Genomic DNA, 19,411 nt, shown 5'->3' with positions numbered 1-19,411 from the left:
CCAGTTTTGCGAGCGACTTTAAAGAGGGTGGTAAGTACTTTAGGTTTTACTCTTTATAAAATTGCTTGGGGTAGTTGGACAGCGCAAAAGGGGTTTTACTTCCGCCATTCCTGGGTCACACTAAAACTTCTGTTGGATGTTGTGCCTCTCGGAGTACGGAGACCAGAACATGAACCTACACGTTACTGTTTGATGTTTGCCTGGGCAGAGAGGAAAACCGCTACAAGTCTCGGTCAGGATAGCTGGTAACCGTACAAGAATTCCAGCTGGGTACAACCCAAATTCAAGCCTGTACCAACATCATCGTGCTTTGAGTGCGTGTGTAGGGGACATTTTTCTCATATGACGGTACTCACACCTTCTTATCAATATTCAGTGAGTTTCGATCTTCGAAACTTAGCAAGTTGATATGGCGAAAACGCTCTGTACTGTTACTGGAAGTACCTTTCAGAATCTCGGGCGATTAAGTGTCGATCGTGACAGGATTTCCAGGAAAGTGTTAGCATAACGTCTTTACCATGGGCTCTGTCCCTGTTCGCCTTATTCGCTAACCCCGCCGGGGGATCATATTCTTCCCTATTTTTCCTACTTTCTTAAGCTCCCCTTCTCTTCTATCTTCCCGTTTATGTCCCTCCGTTTCCTCCCCTCTCTTCTTACTCTTATTTTAGAGACTTTGGTGCTAGAAAATATATTTACAGAGTAAGTTATACGTTTCGAATTCTGGAATCAACTTCGGCATTGGTCATCGGAAGTTATCCGAACACATTTAAGCTGCCATGCTGAAGGGTTACCTCTTCAGAGACCGTTTCTCGGTAATTTTCATGGCCTTGTAATCCTGGGGTCCCGGGTTCGATTCCCGGTGGTGCTCAGATTTATAACTTGTGTTGGGCAAGGCCGTGGTCTATGCAACACGGAGTTTTCCTCCGGGGGCTTCCGTGGCATCCCAACAATTACTCCATTCACACACAGAAGAAGGCAATGGATCATCTGCCAAGAACGTATATGAACAGGTCCCAGTCCGAAAAAAGGATGGAAGAATCCTGTTCATATGGACCTGTCGTCAGACAGAACACTAAATAAATATAATAATAGGTACAGGCCTTGCGTCGGGCTGATCACTCATCCAAGGAGTCGTACCATTGTCCAAATAGATCAAAATTAATAAATAAAAAACCTCGACACCTACGAGTAAAAGAGGATGAGAGAGAGAGAGAGAGAAAGAAATATTTTTTCCAGAAAATTCCCTCTATTTTCTCAGGGTCTTTTATAAGACACCAGATATGCCTACAGAGGCATAAATGTTGTCTTTCCATTTGTGAAAACAATTATTGTAGACCTACATTTTTATTATATTGTTGTCAGATATCTGCCCTCAGAATTAGTCAGCCCTACTAACACTGCTGTTGGCAGAGCCATCTAATGGCTTACGCTTTGTATTACCATAATCTCACACAAAGTGATAAGGGTTTTACGGTTTTGCCTCTTTCAACTATTCACTCACCTTTCATGATCATCTTCGTACCTTTTTCGACGATATAATTTAATACAAATGAAATATTGTGCTGAGAAGAGTGGAATTAAGAGGAGCAAACCATGTGATTATATATTTATTTAGTGTTCTCTCTGACGACAGGTCCATATGAACAGGATCCTTCCATCCTTTTCTCGGACTGGGACCTGTTCATATACGTTCTTGGCAGATGATCCAGAAGTGGTTTGCCATTGCCTTCTTCTGTGTGTGAATGGAGTAATTGTTGGGATGCCACGGAGAAACCGGGGAAGCCCCCGGAGGAAAACTCCGTGTTGCCTAGACCACGGCCTTGCCCTACACAAGTTATAAATTCGGGCACCGCCGGGAATCGAACCCGAGACCCCAGGATTACAAGGCCAGCGTTCTAACCGCTAGAGATGGGTGCTGCGTGTAGCGCGTATGAGAGCGAATAAATCCCTAAAACCGTTTGGAATATTAAGGAATCTGCGTTAAGATAATATTAAAATGAATTTTTAGTTTGGGCTGCAACGAACCTGCTAAATGGCGTTCTCTTATGAACCTCCCAGTCTATAAAAGGAAACGAATTTCTCGATCAGCCGAGTAACGTTTAACGTTTTATGGAGGGCTGTATTTTGTAAGTTCCGGAAGTAATGAAACTGTTTTTTTAAAAGTGCTCTCCGATTACTGCAGCAGTGAATATAATGTGTTTGCCTATAGAATAAAGTATGTATGTAGAGCTTCATTCTCAGCGACAGTTGCAGTGAAATACATTCCGTCAAGCTCATCTTTTATGTTACTATTTCAGGTAATAGCCAGTTGTAGTCCCACACCTAGGCTGTGCCTTTTGTATCAGTTGCCAGATTTAAACACACACGTATTGTCCCCACTGTAATTGAATGAGACTGTTGTAGTTTGTGCAAGTCGACTTCCCGTTCAACTGTATACATCACTGTAATATAGCTTCTGTACCTTTTGTGTTGAAACTCAATATATATGATGAAACGTGATGCCAGGCTTCTCTCGAAATTCAAACAGCCCTGTCGTATTTTGACATTCTCCGTCTGAAAGTCCATGGTTACATAAAGCATTTGGATTATAATTCAAGTCCTCAGTGGATGGAGGAAGTACTTGGATTGTCATGTGTAGTTAATAATCGTTAATCCGTTCTACTAATGGACCTCGTAACTTTTATATGTACGAGGCGCGTCCTCAAAGTAAGTTTCCCACTCGTCCCACAGCTAGCAAACCTTATATTACGCGAAGCGACTGTGCGTACGTGATAGAGCAATGACGTAGCATGGCGCATGCACTAACGGTACTTCCCGCGTTCTCACATTAGCATCGTTGCAGCTATTGAAGATGGAGGTTCTTATTCCAGCTCCCGCCGACTGTGAAGTGCGGTCAGTGATAACGCTAGGCCGCACACGGCTCGACGGACAGCAAGTCTTCTGCAGGAGTTCAGCTGGGAGGTGTTTAATCATTCACCCTACAGCCCGGACCTCGCTCCCAGTGATTTCCATCTTTTCCTACACCTCAAGAAATTCCTGTCCGGTCAGCGTCAGCGTTTTGAGAATGACAGAGAGGCGGAGATGGTTGTCACACAGTGGTTCCAATTCCAGGCGGCAGACTTCTACGACACAGGTATTCAAAAGTTGGTCCCACGGTATGACAAATGTCTCAATTCCGGTGGCGAATATGTTGAAAAATAGCTGGACACTTGCTGTATCTGTTGCAATAAATATTTCCATGAAATTGTGTTTTGTTTCTGTAAACGGCCCCAGGGAAACTTACTTTGAGGACGCGCCTCGTATAATGCAGACAAAATATTAAATGTTGGAATTCTTTACAATGGCAAGGGAAATATAAAGACTTAAATATTTTATCTAGGCTTTTTATAAAACTCTTACATTCTACAGAATACGATTACTGATCCAGGCGTACAGCAATCAGTTACAAAAGTTATATTCGATGACGTAATGCAAGTGTTTATTAAAGTGATAAGTGATTGTCAGGAGAGAAATAGAATTGGCGTAAACGAAAATATAATTCGGTCACACTCATCTTCAGTGACTCAAGTTATCAATAACAGTGCTAGGCGAAAGCGTGTTCTATTTTACAATTGCTGCTACTATTAGGCAGCCTTCATAAATACTTCGAAAGGAGATAAACAAAATATGAAGGTAGGAAGAATATAATTTCCGTTGAATTTTATCGGAAATGTTCCGCTAGTATAAATTGTCTATTCAGTGTATGAAACAGGCATAATTAAATATTTGATTTGATACAATGCATCTAAACATATTTTAAGCATCCTTTTAGAAATTGAACAATTTGCGTCAGAGTGAAAGGAAACTAGGATGAGAGGGCGCCATATGAACGTACCAAACAGATGCGAATTTAAGTAATTGTAGTATGAAGATTTATGGCTTCTGGGTTGTTGCTACACAGCGCAACAACCCAGAAGACAGAAATCTTCATACTCATCGCCCTGATGACGGAGGCACTATGACCTCTGAAACGTTGGTTAACATCGACCAGACTACACAGCGCAACAACCCAGAAGATAGAAATCTTCATACTCTGATGACGGAGGCAGTATGACCTCTGAAACGTTGGTAAACATCGACCAGACTACACAGTGCAACAACCCAGAAGACAGAAATCTTCATACTCTGATGACGGAGGCAGTATGACCTCTGAAACGTTGGTTAACATCGACCAGACTACACGGCGCAACAACCCAGAAGACAGAAATCTTCATACTCATCGCCCTGATGACGGAGGCAGTATGACCTCTGAAACGTTGGTTAACATCGACCAGACTACACAGCGCAACAACCCAGAAGACAGAAATCTTCATACTCTGATGACGGAGGCAGTATGACCTCTGAAACGTTGGTAAACATCGACCAGACTACACAGCGCAACAACCCAGAAGATAGAAATCTTCATACTCTGATGACGGAGGCAGTATGACCTCTGAAACGTTGGTAAACATCGACCAGACTACACAGTGCAACAACCCAGAAGACAGAAATCTTCATACTCTGATGACGGAGGCAGTATGACCTCTGAAACGTTGGTTAACATCGACCAGACTACACGGCGCAACAACCCAGAAGACAGAAATCTTCATACTCTGATGACGGAGGCAGTATGACCTCTGAAACGTTGGTAAACATCGACCAGACTACACAGCGCAACAACCCAGAAGATAGAAATCTTCATACTCTGATGACGGAGGCAGTATGACCTCTGAAACGTTGGTAAACATCGACCAGACTACACAGTGCAACAACCCAGAAGACAGAAATCTTCATACTCTGATGACGGAGGCAGTATGACCTCTGAAACGTTGGTTAACATCGACCAGACTACACGGCGCAACAACCCAGAAGACAGAAATCTTCATACTCTGATGACGGAGGCAGTATGACCTCTGAAACGTTGGTAAACATCGACCAGACTACACAGCGCAACAACCCAGAAGATAGAAATCTTCATACTCTGATGACGGAGGCAGTATGACCTCTGAAACGTTGGTAAACATCGACCAGACTACACAGTGCAACAACCCAGAAGACAGAAATCTTCATACTCTGATGACGGAGGCAGTATGACCTCTGAAACGTTGGTTAACATCGACCAGACTACACGGCGCAACAACCCAGAAGACAGAAATCTTCATACTCATCGCCCTGATGACGGAGGCAGTATGACCTCTGAAACGTTGGTTAACATCGACCAGACTACACAGCGCAACAACCCAGAAGATAGAAATTTTCATACTCTGATGACGGAGGCAGTATGACCTCTGAAACGTTGGTAAACATCGACCAGACTACACAGTGCAACAACCCAGAAGACAGAAATCTTCATACTCTGATGACGGAGGCAGTATGACCTCTGAAACGTTGGTTAACATCGACCAGACTACACGGCGCAACAACCCAGAAGACAGAAATCTTCATACTCATCGCCCTGATGACGGAGGCAGTATGACCTCTGAAACGTTGGTTAACATCGACCAGACTACACGGCGCAACAACCCAGAAGACAGAAATCTTCATACTCCCCGATGTTGAAACCTCAAATCATAAATAATTGTAGTATGACTGTGTTTTCGCAGACACTCCAAAACAAGGATCCATCCTGGTTGCCTATAAAAACCCGTACACTTATCTCAGGTATTAAATTCATCCATCACCCTCGAAGTAGAACGCTCGTCATCATCGACAGAGGTTCGGCCATTTTTAAAACGTGAATGCCACACTAAAGTTTGTGCACGACCCATTGCGGACTCCCCAAATGCTTGCTTTAGCATTTCATAGGTTTCCGTAGCCGTTTTGGCGAGTCTTTGGCAAAATTTGATGCACACGCCATTCCGAAATCGCAGGAGGGTCGGTGTAATGCACTACCAAAACGCCCGTAACTAAGAAACAAATGCTAATTCGATTGTGCCGGCTGGCACACTGATTCACTATGAATGTAGGCCGCACCCCCTAAAGGCAGAAGCTCGTACTACATCCGGTTCGCCCGCTATTGACACAGTCTTGAAACTTTCCGATCGCACCTCGTACGGGCATCCATCTTCATTACATTACATTACTCAGATATCTATAGGATATGGAATTAGTCATAATAATACAATGCCTATTGTGCGTATTACGAGTTCAAGCTCGAAACAAAAAGATGATGAACGGGGGCGAAAATTCTAAATATCCAAACCGTACTACGAAATGCGAGCGAAGAGAGACGGACAAATTTGTGTGATTGTTCCCACCAAATATATAAACATCATAAAAGTTTCTTTTTATAATTTAATACCTTGGGTTTTCAAACACAACTATGAACTTTCCTCTTACTGAGAAATGGCTTCTGGGTCGGACGGTTATTTCAGAAATTCAAAGCCCACCAATACCTTCATCCCAAGATGAAAATATGCGCCCTGTAGGTCTACCTGAGTACATAGTGCAAAATTAATGCTCTTTGAAATCTAGTTTAATTTTTTTTTATTTTTGCACAAGACTGTACAACTGTAACAGCCATAGAACTTAGCTTCGGTTGTTACTGAATTGAATAGCTCTGTCCTCTTCTAGCTGAACATTGTGTCGAAATTGGGTGTGCGCCCCGCTTATATGAAGTCAAGTGGTACTGTGACCCCGAAGGGCTTCTTCTCTTTCCGACCCTCCTCCCTGTTGCTCAGGACAATAAAACTGTAGGTACATAACGCTTTATATGAACTGCATGGAAGTCGAAACCATCAGCATTCTAATTACCTTTTAACAAATGAATAATCCTAAGCAATAGAGCTGTTTTGTGCTTTCAGACGCTCGAGTTTCGGTTGTATGGGTTTTGTATGTTACATCAGGGCTAGCTTTCATGTGTAAGGGAGGTCTACCAGTTTCTATAATAAAGCCTTTCCCCCCAACCCCCTGTCATTACATATTCTGTTATAAATAATTACCTATTCGGTGCGCAAACTTGATTCCTGCTCACTCAATTCTGTCTTTATTTTCGATATCTCAAAAGGGCTCAGAAGGGAAACTGAGAGGCCAGTATGTTTTTTCAAAACGTTTCTGAAGTAACAAAAGATAGAAATATTCTGATACAACAGAGTACAAACTATGTTCACCTTCTCATGCAATCCAGTTTAAAATTAAGTACCTGACTATTACACCAGAATACTTAGTTACTTTTAACACAACGAGGCTGTGAAGCTGCCACATCTTTTATACACGGATTTAATCATGGTTTCCACGTATTAGAGTCTGGAACGATTTCAGAAGAGGGTTGGAATACATTTTTAAGGGTAAATGAATTTTGTTTGGAGGGGGGGGATTTGCATCGTATGTTTGAGTATTTATGAGGATAAAGATAAGATAAATTTGGCCACATGCAAATTAAAGTCGACCATTCCTCTGAGGTACAACGGAGTTGACTCGGTGCTAATGGTAGGATGAAACAATTCAGAATGTTTAGTTATGTAGGAGGGATTAGGACAAATTAGTAGTCAAGATATGTCCGCTACCCTATATTTTTTTGTGAAATTTATACAAATTTTGTTTTAATAGCAGCGAAATTAAATCATGTTTAAACTGATTTTTTGAAAAGGTTTTAACTTAAAACCATTTCTACATTTTCTTGTGTGTTCTTTTTTATCGCAAGCCACTCTTCTGTCAGTGACATTATTCAATAACAATACTTTTTCTGTTAATGTTATATTATAGTCTTGGGATCGTTGCTTTGTGGGTCTATTGTAACCTATAAGATTTTTCTAATTTTGAAGATACTGTGTTATTCGGGGAAAGTATCAGTTACCTGTGTAGAAGGTAATATGCTGAAAGCTAATTATGAACTTTATACTATATATAATGAATACAATATGAACATTTTTCACAGCAATAATTGCATTTACATAAAATAGAAACAGCAAGATTATTAATTATTTTCGATATTAAAATAAATGAAATAAGTTTATTTCGTTTATTAATATTTCAGTATAAACATGAGAAAAACTATTATGTTACCATGAAACTAACTAGATTTCAACAGTACTGTTATTATTTTATTATTATTTAGTGTTCTGTCTGACGACAGGTCCATATGAACAGGATCCTTCCATCCTTTTCTCGGACTAGGACCTGTTCATATACGTTCTTGGCAGATGATCCAGAAGTGGTTTGCCATTGCCTTCTTCTGTGTGTGAATAGGATGCCACGGAGAAACCGGGGAAGCCCCCGGAGGAAAACTCCGTGTTGCCTAGACCACGGCCTTGCCCAACACAAGTTATAAATTCGGGCACCGCCGGGAATCGAACCCGAGACCCCAGTATTACAAGGCCAGCGTTCTAACCGCTAGACCACCGTGGCTCCCTCAACAGTACTATAGAAATATATTAAGAGCTTTACTGGGGAACGTGATAAAGTTCTATGCACTAATCGCTCCACCATTCCTTGTATATGGACCAGCGATGTTGGACGTTAACAAGAAGAATGGGGACTTCAGATTCGCGTTTTCTCTGAGCAGTCACAGGGAACAGAATGACAGTAAACGTAGTGAAGATACGACAGATAAACTGGAACTATCAAATATCAACTCAGGCATAAAACTACCAAAAGAAACGGCTATAAAACTGAACTGGAAATAAATTACTTACTACATAGACATAAACCGAGGGGTAAACTCTATGCAACAGAACTCACGAACTTGAAAAAAAAATTTAAGTTCAAACCGGAAGTGATTTCAGATTACAGATATCTGGTCATTCGTAAGCTCCTTGTATTTGCCCTTATGTGGCCTTTCTTTACCTTCCATTAAACAAAGACGTCAGTGTGTTTGCCTAGCTTGAAGAAAAAACATGAATGAATGACTTTTCCAAGTCCTCGGAAAGAAAAACAGAGGTTGCCAATGTTCCCTCGTAGACCAGTCGGCGTGGTAGGAGACGCGTTTGTGTGAAGTTCGCGTTTACAAGTCTCAATCGCGATATCTGAATTCATTCTTATTGAGTGTGTTGTATTTGTGCAAATAGGCGTACTCGTTAGAATTGTGTATTTGTTATGTTACTCAGTTATATTCTAAAAGCTTCTGTGTGGAACTTAAACTTAAAGCAACTAAAAATGTTACTCGGAAAAGAATTTCTGATTGTTATTTGTCCGCAAATCACAAGCCGTTCAGTAACAAGGAAAAGTAATTCTTGGACTCTATCCATCGTCTGTTATTCTGATCTCAAGTATAATTATAATGACTTAGGTTATATAGGATTTTGAGTTTTTCACGGCGGTTAGTTTGAAGGTGGCTGTCTTCTGACTTAAGTTTTCCAGTGGCTGAGATTAGCTTTTTCTAACGTACCCAAATGAATACATGGCTCTTTCATTTTTTACTTACGGACAAAAACGTCCGGTTTCCGAAACACTGTGTTCTTTTGAATTTCAGACGATGGACAAAATCCAAGAATTTACTAATCCTGAGTTTAACACCATCGTCAAAACCCTTCAAAAAATGCAGTCGTCAATAATATCATTCATTTTATCACTTGAAATCGCGAGGCTAGAAGTGGGAATCACAAATTTGTTTTCTTTTACTGTGAAATATTTTTCATCGCTATTCTGGTTTGAAGGTTTCGTTTTCGAATCTGACCATAGACAAACGATTTTATCTGCAAAAGTGCATACTGTAGGATTATTTTTCTTTTGCAGGTTATACTAATGACTTGTAAAAAAATATTAATTATGGTGTTTGTCCTTCAATGGGTGTTTTCAAGACCTGGCAATATCACTCTGTAGTGTTAGTGAAGATCGTCTTGTGGGCCCGTCCATGTGACTGCCCAGTTTTCCAACAACATTGAGCCCGGAGTCGATTTTAATATTATTATTTCGAATCCTGTTATTATTATTATTATTATTATTATTATCCCATCTATTCACCATTTTATGGGGTTTGTACTTCCATGTACCCGAGACAGACCTTGTCCCTAAGGTACATAGGGCAGCAGCTATTTCCGGGATACATATTGTTTTAAGCACGTGCTACATGTATTATATAATTATTATTATTATTATTATTATTGTTGTTCCTATTCTGTAATCTTACATCACTTCCTGTATGGACTTACATGGTTTCGAGCGGTTAATTTTTATTGTAGAATGTACAAGATGTAATTTACAACCGAAAAGAATATGTTCGAAACAGTTTACATCTTTACAACCGGGAAAGGCCAAAATCTCAATGTGTGGGGATGATGGACATTAAGACGGTTGGTGAGGGCGTGGAAACCGAAATTTAGAATTTCCTCAAATTTTAAGTTTTCTACTACAAATTTGGAATTGCGTCTACGCACCAATCAATAGGTACTTGGAGGCATGAGTAGGAAGATGAACAGTCGATCTGAACGTTGTGGCGAACAACGAAATTCCTGCCTCTGCTGGGAATTGAACTCCGGTCATCCAGCCCACAGCTACATACTATTACAAAACGTAAACTCACAAAACAATTGAAGTTAACATTGTTTCAAGATAGTGGAATTGAGTCATATTGATATATTGAAAAATACCTGTGATTATAATATCAACCTTACACTATCGAGTATTCTGATATCGATATATTGTTATGTTGGTAGTGTTACGATAAAGATGCTTAGCAGCAGTATAGCGTAGTTTAAAATTAATTTGAAAGATTGTGTTGTGAAAACACTTTACATAATTAAAAAATACCATTTTTCTAATAAATGCTTAAGTCTCACGGGAGGGCCAAAAATTATTTAATATGAATTGGCTCTTCTGACATGAAGCGATACTCCCTAAGCTTCTTAGTATATGTAACGTCAAATATATGATGAAATGACTGCAGAATTAAAAATAAATGTAGGAGGAAGCGGTTCGGTCTATTTTAAGGGACTAGACCAGATTATGCTTGAAGGGCTGTTTAAAACCATGAAAAATATGACTCGAGATTCGAGCACGGAACTTTTCGAGTACGAAGCAATGGAGCCAATTACTGAACCGCGACACTCAGTTTTAACATGGAGGAAAATATATTACTTTCAAAAAGTAACAGTTATTGATTTTTGTCAGAGATTATTAGATGTAACTGAGATTGTATATAATTTTAACAATTTTGTAATTTATTAAAATTTTATAAAATCTCGAAGGGTTCTAGTTACGATTTTAGAATATAGATGACAATTTGTAAATAGTTAATGCATTTTATCACATTTACACATGTAGACAGAACTCCCCACGAAAAGGATTTCGTTAGCTGTCTATTCGTATGTTGATCTTTAAAGACAGTCATGGTACTTAAAATTAAATTTGATAAGTTTGAAGGTGACTTTTCTCATATTATATGCTAGTTAATTTTGTTGAAAAGGCAATTTTATATTCACACTGGTCGTTTTGCTGTCGTCAAAAAGGTTTATAAGCTATTTAAATGGCAGACCTAATAAAATAAATTCTGTCTTAGTCACTTTAAGAAGAAACTTAATTGAAATATACACTAAATTAAATGTTTTATAACAATTAATTATCAGTATTTTTTAAAATAATTAGTACAGAAATGTTACCGTATAAATACAACTTACAAAGTACGGTGAAATCACAGAAATTTTCAAAATTATTAACTCTGTTCTAATTGAAAAAACAAATGGCAGCTAAATATTTTGAATGAAAGTCAGAAATTCGAAAAACTGCAATCTATTTTATATGACAAACACAACTTTCATAACGTAGCGTATGTTAGTTACTGCAACAAATAAATTATCTGTCATGACTTAGCTCATAACATTTTTATAAGTGTAGCATCATTTCAGAAGATACTTTCATTAATTTATATTTTATTACAGTTTAAGAAACTTTATGAATTGAAAATAGTATTAAATTGCAATCTGTTGTCTTATCGGCTGAGTAGTGTTCTGTGTTGGAGTTGCAAAGTACTTAAGAGTGTTGGATTATAAGGCTAGCCCTAGAATTTTAGTATAAGATTAACTTTATCAGTAGATTAAAACATTAACCGTAGCAATTTGATTATAATAATAACATTTTCGATTTTCTATTACATAACTGTCCATAAAAACTGATTAGAAGATTAACCATAGCTTACAAAATTATTTTCATTGTCACAGCGTAGTAGTTTATTCAAGAGACTCATAACTCATGGCCAATAAATATTTATCATCATCTAAAAATAACCTATCACATGTAATTATGTTTTATTTATGTATAAATTAAAGGGGTTTTTAAGATGTATCTGTCAACACCAAATCAATCCCTCACACTGTAGTGTAATTTAAATTGTAACTTCCAAGCCTCTGAATGCATCAGCCACGAGACTTTTACTTCGCATAACTTTAGAAATGTACCTAGTTTAAAGAAATCGCTAAAATTTGAGTGAAAGCTTCAGTTTTAGACAAGTATTGTTACAACAGTGTAAAAATTACAGATGGTTTAAACTGTGCTTTGTTTCAGATATAAGATACATGATCGCCAATTAAAACCAATGCGGAATATTTGTTGTGTACGTTTACCCTTCCATCCCTCATAAAAAGAAATAACTGAGGTCATCCTGTCCGTTGGTTAATTCTAAAGTCAGTGACTTACCTCAGCCTCTTTGCTTCGTCGATGAAGGGTCTTTTCTCCATCTCCGTTAAGAGTTTCCACTCTGCTCCAAGGCGTTTGGAGATCTCAGAATTGTGCATTTTCGGATTCTCCTGTGCCATCTTCCGCCTCTGACCTCTGGACCAAACCATGAACGCGTTCATGGGGCGCTTGATGTGTTCCTGGGCGTGCATCGGCTTCCCTCCGTTCATCATCGAAGGAGACGTGGGCGAAGACGACGATGACGTCCCCGAAGATGATGAGAAGAAATAGGGATGTTTGAGAAAACTCGACGACGCCGTCGTTGAAGCTGGCACCTTGAGATCCACTTCGGCAGTTTTAATTCATCGCGATGATCAGCCTATTGCATGAGTGTCCAGTTGGAAGGTTAACAGTCTGTGGCACCAACCAGTCGTTACTAAGAAAACCACTTTAGTGAAATACAAGTTTACGACAACTTTCACTGAATTTAGTACAAAAATTTCTGTAAAGACGCACTGTTAACACTTGATAAATCAGTTAGTTGAACATGTTAGTTGATTTTATTTATTGACATTGATTTATGAAGTTCCTCTCGTATAACTAAACATCTAGTTGGTAATTAAATTTCTGAGTTTTTTATTCATAAACAACATCGGGCTCACATATCTTAAGATTTTCATAACTTTACGTTATTTTTGAGTCGATATATTGATATCAATTAGCTGATTTTATTAATTAATATTTCGGCGCAACAAAGAGTCTTCATGATCCAAGTTTTCAACGATTATTTCCTTTTGTAATCACTAAAGAATTTATGGAGTATTAATATTTCTCAAGCTTGACAGGAACGCGATGAGTCGGTGCAGACGGGAGCCTCGCACCGCACACACTGAGGCGACAGTGGATACAGAAGTGCGCGGTCCCACACTGGAAGAGATTTCAATGAACACAGCTTCTTTACTTCATCTGTTTATGGACCATCTCTGCGTCCGTGCGCTTTGGGAATATAATACACTACATTAGCGTGCCAGAAAGAGACAGGTTACAAAAGAATGAGACCAATCATGCTGTACGACCCGCCTCCTTTTGAGCGAATCGATTGTAAGGCCAACGTGTATTGGCTGAGAGAGCGTTGTCGAGCGTCGTGGCGTATCTCACGCGGCCCGACGCCTGTGACTGTCTGCTGGCGGCAGACCAGCGCGTCACAACATGGCGTGCTGCGGCGTCCTCAACAGGTGGTCTGCGCCCTCTCAAGGTACATGCGTTTGCATTCTCTGAAGAAAGGTGAGGTCATCGTGATATGGTTTTGATGAAGATGACTGATGATAACTGAGCTCCGACACATAGCAAATAACTCTTGTTGCTTTGATTGAGATGACCAGAACTTTTCGTGTTCCTAACTAAGACACTGACTGGCTTGAAAGACTGTCGGCCCCTTAACCCCGGATTTTTGACCGATATGTTTCTCAGACTGCACCCTGAACAAGTTTCTTTTCTGGCGCACGTATCACGTTGCTCATAATTCAAGTTTTCTCAAGAACACACTTAGTCCTGAACTGATTTAGGTACATTATAGCAGTAAAATTAATAATATAGAGGGAGACGAGTTAATTAAAAACAACATTTTAAGATAAATAAAATGCTGAACATTGTAAGGCATCTTCGCGCGCCCCTTTTCAAGACTTTACATCTGGCGCCTGTTAGCTTAATATATTTTCGTAATTTTCCTCAGCCTTCCTAGGATAATTCCTCTAAAATCGCGGTCGAGTGTTGGCACTCCTGATCCGTAAGCCGGGGCCCCAAGTTCGAATCTCGTCCCTTAGGCGGGCTATGTGTGAATGAAATTTCGTTTTAACTTAGTTTTTTCATGAAGAAGTCACATCGATTCGAAACTGATTCTTCATCCGGCTAACTTACGTAAAGTGACTTAGGCCTACATTTGAAAATATGCCGCTTAATGAACGAAGACTCAATTAATATTGGGAATGATTGACGATGTTATTTCTGGGTTGTATACCGTGTGGACTTGCGGGTAGATTCCGACGTTTCGGAGGAACCTACTGTCTGCATCGTCAGGATAATACAGAACGGCAACATTATCCTCTTTACCGCCGTGCCAACCTTAGTTCTCACATAAAGGAACGATTGCTATGGTTGATAAAACGTTATTTAACAAGCTTGGAAAGAGTATTCTGTTCTATTCATGGGTTCTATGCAAACTTCTTTTGGACGTATTAAATCTTCCTTTTTCGATATTTAACACTTGGCCACTAGATCGCAGCACATCACTGTCGGCCTCACGACTTTCCTCATATGAGATCGTGCAGAATAGCACAATTTCCACATCAAATTTCATCAAAATCCATCCAGTGGTTCTGAAGTTGAATGGATTGGCAGACGGACGTACGGATGGTTAGATAGACCCGACCAGTCCATAATGTGTTCCCACTATGCACTTCGTGCAAATAACGCGTAATAACCCATCCGGAATGTTGCCTATACACAATATATTGGCCTACAACATACCGAAAATTTTTAATTAATTTGTGATCCATCAACTTTATATCAGACGTTATCCTGTTCAAATTCCATCCTGTATCCACCTTGTGTCCTTACAGGGTTTTAACTCTTTCCTTAGATTTTGGGCGAATGTCGAAATTTAGGCTGTGAGATGCCGCACGACAGATGTGAAATTTGGTTCTAGCCTTAGAAAAGAAAACAGATTAATGTGTTTGAGAATAGGACACTGACCACGTAAGATGGAGAAACAAGAGGAGGTTGGAGAAAATGAGCATCATGTCACTAGTAATGTCAAAGTGATCTAATCAAGGATACGTTGAGCACGGCATGAACGACGCGTAGAAGAAATAAGATATGCATACATAATTTTTAGTTGGAAGCCCGAAGATAAGTGGTCACTTGAAGACCTTGGAGAAAGTGGGAATATAGTATTGAAATGGAAGTGTTGAAGAGATTAAAAGCTAGATGTGTTTTGGATTCGTTTAGATAGAGATTAAGGAAGGACCGGTAGTGGATTATTGTGGAGACGGTAATATAATATTTGTTTCTTAAATGGAGGGAAGTTATTGGTTAGGTGAGCAGCTATTAGGTTCTCTGTAAAACATCTTATATTTATAAACAAAACATATGCCTTAATGATAATAACATTTTGCTTAACAACCCCATTTTTAATGCACTCCAGTACCTTGACCCCAACCCTGACAAACCACCTTTCACCCACCAACACCGCAGTCAATAACCAACCTCGCTCCGATACGATGTACTTCTGATCTCTCCTCTTACAACTTCAATATTACTTCTCTGGTAAGTTTATACGTTCACTTTCATTTATTTATTTTGTTTTCTATATTCAATTTCATTAATGGTTTTGAATCCTTTAATTCACAGACCAATATACGCAGCATTAACATCACTCCGACAATACGATTGCATCAATGATATATAACACAACAATAAATGTTGATACATTGTGAAAAACGAAGAAATGATAAGAAAATTAAAAATTAGTAATTGAATTAAGAGTTTATAACATACACCTGATGACGGCTCTATGAAAGCCGAAACATGTCGAGAATGTTCCATATGTAAATCGAGTACTCGATACGGAACAAAGGATAATATTTTAACCATCTAATTATCTTATATTACTTTATTGTGATTGACGGACAATTTTAATATATTTTAATACTATCTCATATTTAATTAATTGAATTTGGAAAGATAATGTTTATTACAATTGTAAATAAAAATATGTTTCCTTTTAGACGTTCTTCAGGCTGTAGCGTAAGCGAAGAGTATATTATTGGGGTCTAGAGTCTCAGAAACGAACATATTATTTTCAAAAAATACCTTTATCATACTTGTTCGAGAAGGATAATATCAAAATAAATGTCCAGTCTGTTCGTTGGCACCTGTAACAATTTGCCACGCTTTGCTTACCCTTAACGCCTGCCACATCCACATTGTTTCGGTGTTTCATCTACCTCAGGCATTAGTTACTGTACTTCCTGAAACTGATTCAGTTGACCGTATTCAGCTATTAGGAGAGAAATGTATTAGAGATACGCATTATTGCCACCTTTAGAACGTATGCGACATAGTATCCTCATTAAATAAGTTACGATAACTACAGTTTGGATTAGTGTAAAATGTTTCTCATAAGTGAACAGTGCAACAAACTTTCTCTGTTGTTATGGCACTGTTTCGAAACTGCCATTAAAGTTTCATTTTGCTAACACGTTTGCAGGTTAACTGTGCCGTTCCTATTTAATAAAAATTAAATTTAGAAACGTCACCAAAAACGGACAATTAGAAGAGATTTAAAACAATTATATTTTACTTCTTTGTTTAAAACATAAGACAAGATAAGCGAAAAATTTATTAGAATTAATAGACGTTGAATTAAAATATAGTTAGGTAAGAAATTTTGTGACTAAATAAACATGAGAACAAAATTATCGCTTTCCTAGAAATTCTACACAATTAAACGATACTTCATTGTTCTAGAAACTAAGTAAAACTTGGAAATAAAAACTGTGTTTTGGCAGTAATATTCAATTAATATATTTATATATATATATATATATATATATATATAGGCTTAAGCACTGATCATACATTTTCGCCAAATAATATTTTGTATGAAGATTTCTGTCTTCTGGGTTGTTACGCCATACTACACGGCGTAACAACCCAGAAGACAGAAATCTTCATACTCTGATGACGGAGGCAGTATGACCTCTGAAACGTTGGTACACATCGACCAGACTACACAGCGCAACAACCCAGAAGACAGAAATCTTTATACTCTGATGATGGAGGCAGTATGACCTCTGAAACGTTGGTAAACATCGACCAGACTACACGGCGCAACAACCCAGAAGACAGAAATCTTCATACTCTGATGACGGAGGCAGTATGACCTCTGAAACGTTGGTAAACATCGACCAGACTACACAGCCCAATAACCCAGAAGACAGAAATCTTCATACTCTGATGACGGAGGCAGTATGACCTCTGAAACGTTGATAAACATCTACCAGACTACACAGCGCAACAACCCAGAAGACAGAAATCTTCATACTCATCGCCCTGATGATGGAGGCATTATGACCTCTGAAACGTTGGTAAACATCGACCAGACTACACAGCGCAACAACCCAGAAGACAGAAATCTTCATACTCATCGCCCTGATGACGGAGGCAGTATGACCTCTGAAACGTTGGTAAACATCGACCAGACTACACAGCGCAAGAACCCAGAAGACAGAAATCTTCATACTCATCGCCCTGATGACGGAGGCATTATGACCTCTGAAACGTTGGTAAACATCGACCAGACTACACAGCGCAACAACCCAGAAGACAGAAATCTTCATACTCATCGCCCTGATGACGGAGGCAGTATGACCTCTGAAACGTTGGTAAACATCGACCAGACTACACAGCGCAAGAACCCAGAAGACAGAAATCTTCATACTCACCTCTGTGAAAACCTCAAATCCTAAATAATATTTTGTAATTTGCATTTTAATAAATTAATGATAAAATAGACACAGCCTTCTACCCAATAAATTACCGGGGGGGGGGGAGGCTGGGTCGTTTAAGTAATCACTCATTATATCTAGTGACGAGATCAAGAATGCGTGGAGTTTTACCACCGTTTTTGATGGCGAGGTGCTAAGGAACACGAACAGACTTGCCTTTACATTACATCAAATCAAAAACAATTACAATGATGAAAGTCTACATTTAATTTAAATAGCTATAAATTGCATGTATATATTTGGTTTATCTCATTACATGATCTATAAGGATCGGAAAATAAATTCAAAAAGAAGACCTCAGATTTTATATTCTCTGCAACTTCTGTGTAAAATTTAAGAATTGGTTTATCTAGAATATTTTAAAACTTTCCACAAACTAAAACCTCACACATCGACAATCCAGATGAGATTCAAGAACATTTATTCCATGTACGAAACATTCTGTCGTGTGTTTGTTTTTATTATCGGAAATTTACAAAAAATAATAAACCCCTAAAAACTCTAAATTGTAAGGAAAACTCCATTTTGCCATCGCTGCTGTATGGTTTATTCAGGTCGTATCAGTGAGTCGATTGTCTTTTCTGACTGCCGCGGTGAGGCGGTGAGCTCATTCCTGACATCAAAATTTATGAGCTGGCGGAGGGGAGGAGAGAACAAGCAAGAATCCTCATGGCGCTGCTCCCTTTATCTGTCCCAGGAAATTAACAAAACCGAACGATGTAATCGTCATCACTTCAGGTTGCAGACGATGCGACATAGTCGTTAATTTGCCGGATCGAGTTTACATGAGAATTCTAAACTCATTTCAGTACGTGTGAGTGAAAAGGCACGTAGCTTTTCATTTACATTTTTTCTCTTTGATTCCATGTCAGCGAATCCACTCTACAGAACAGTTTTATTTAAAAATATTACGATTGTCCCCAAGCAGTCGAAGCGAACAATTCAAACCGATGCCTAGCATCTGAAAACAATACAGGAAGACAAGATTAGTTTTTTATTGTAAGCCAGCGCTGTTGGTTATATCGTACTTAAAACTTTATTTTACTGATACTAATTTTTTACGATAATCTACATTTATCCGCCACGGTGGTCTAGCGGTTAGAACGCTAGCCTAGTAATCCTGGGGTCTCGGGTTCGATTCTCGGCGGTGCCCGAATTTATAACTTGTGTTGGGCAAGGCCGTGGTCTAGGCAACACGGAGTTTTCCTCCGGGGGCTTCCCCGGTTTCTCCGTGGCATCTCAACAGTTACTCCATTCACACACAGAAGAAGGCAATGGCA

The 19,411-nt window shown here is 39.0% G+C and overlaps 1 protein-coding gene across 1 annotated transcript in view; it reads right to left on the bottom strand.

The window, feature by feature from the left end:
• The window catches only part of LOC110836104 (SRY-box transcription factor sox21a), a 33,285-nt gene extending 19,758 nt beyond the window's left edge, over positions 1 to 13,527 (bottom strand). Inside the window, exon 1 of the mRNA XM_022076949.2 lies at positions 12,586 to 13,527. Coding sequence (XP_021932641.2) covers positions 12,586 to 12,797 — 212 coding nt within the window. The 5' untranslated portion in view covers positions 12,798 to 13,527. The remainder of the gene's footprint in view (positions 1 to 12,585) is intronic.
• Positions 13,528 to 19,411: the final 5,884 nt, after the last annotated feature.

The sequence above is a fragment of the Zootermopsis nevadensis genome, unplaced genomic scaffold (assembly GCF_977971745.1).
Source record: "Zootermopsis nevadensis isolate Lab colony 2312 unplaced genomic scaffold, Znev_1.0 Znev_ptg000021l, whole genome shotgun sequence".
NCBI classification, from domain to species: domain Eukaryota; kingdom Metazoa; phylum Arthropoda; class Insecta; order Blattodea; family Termopsidae; genus Zootermopsis; species Zootermopsis nevadensis.
The sequence above is the reverse complement of the archived record's forward strand: the minus strand, read 5'-3'. Positions and strand labels throughout refer to the sequence as shown.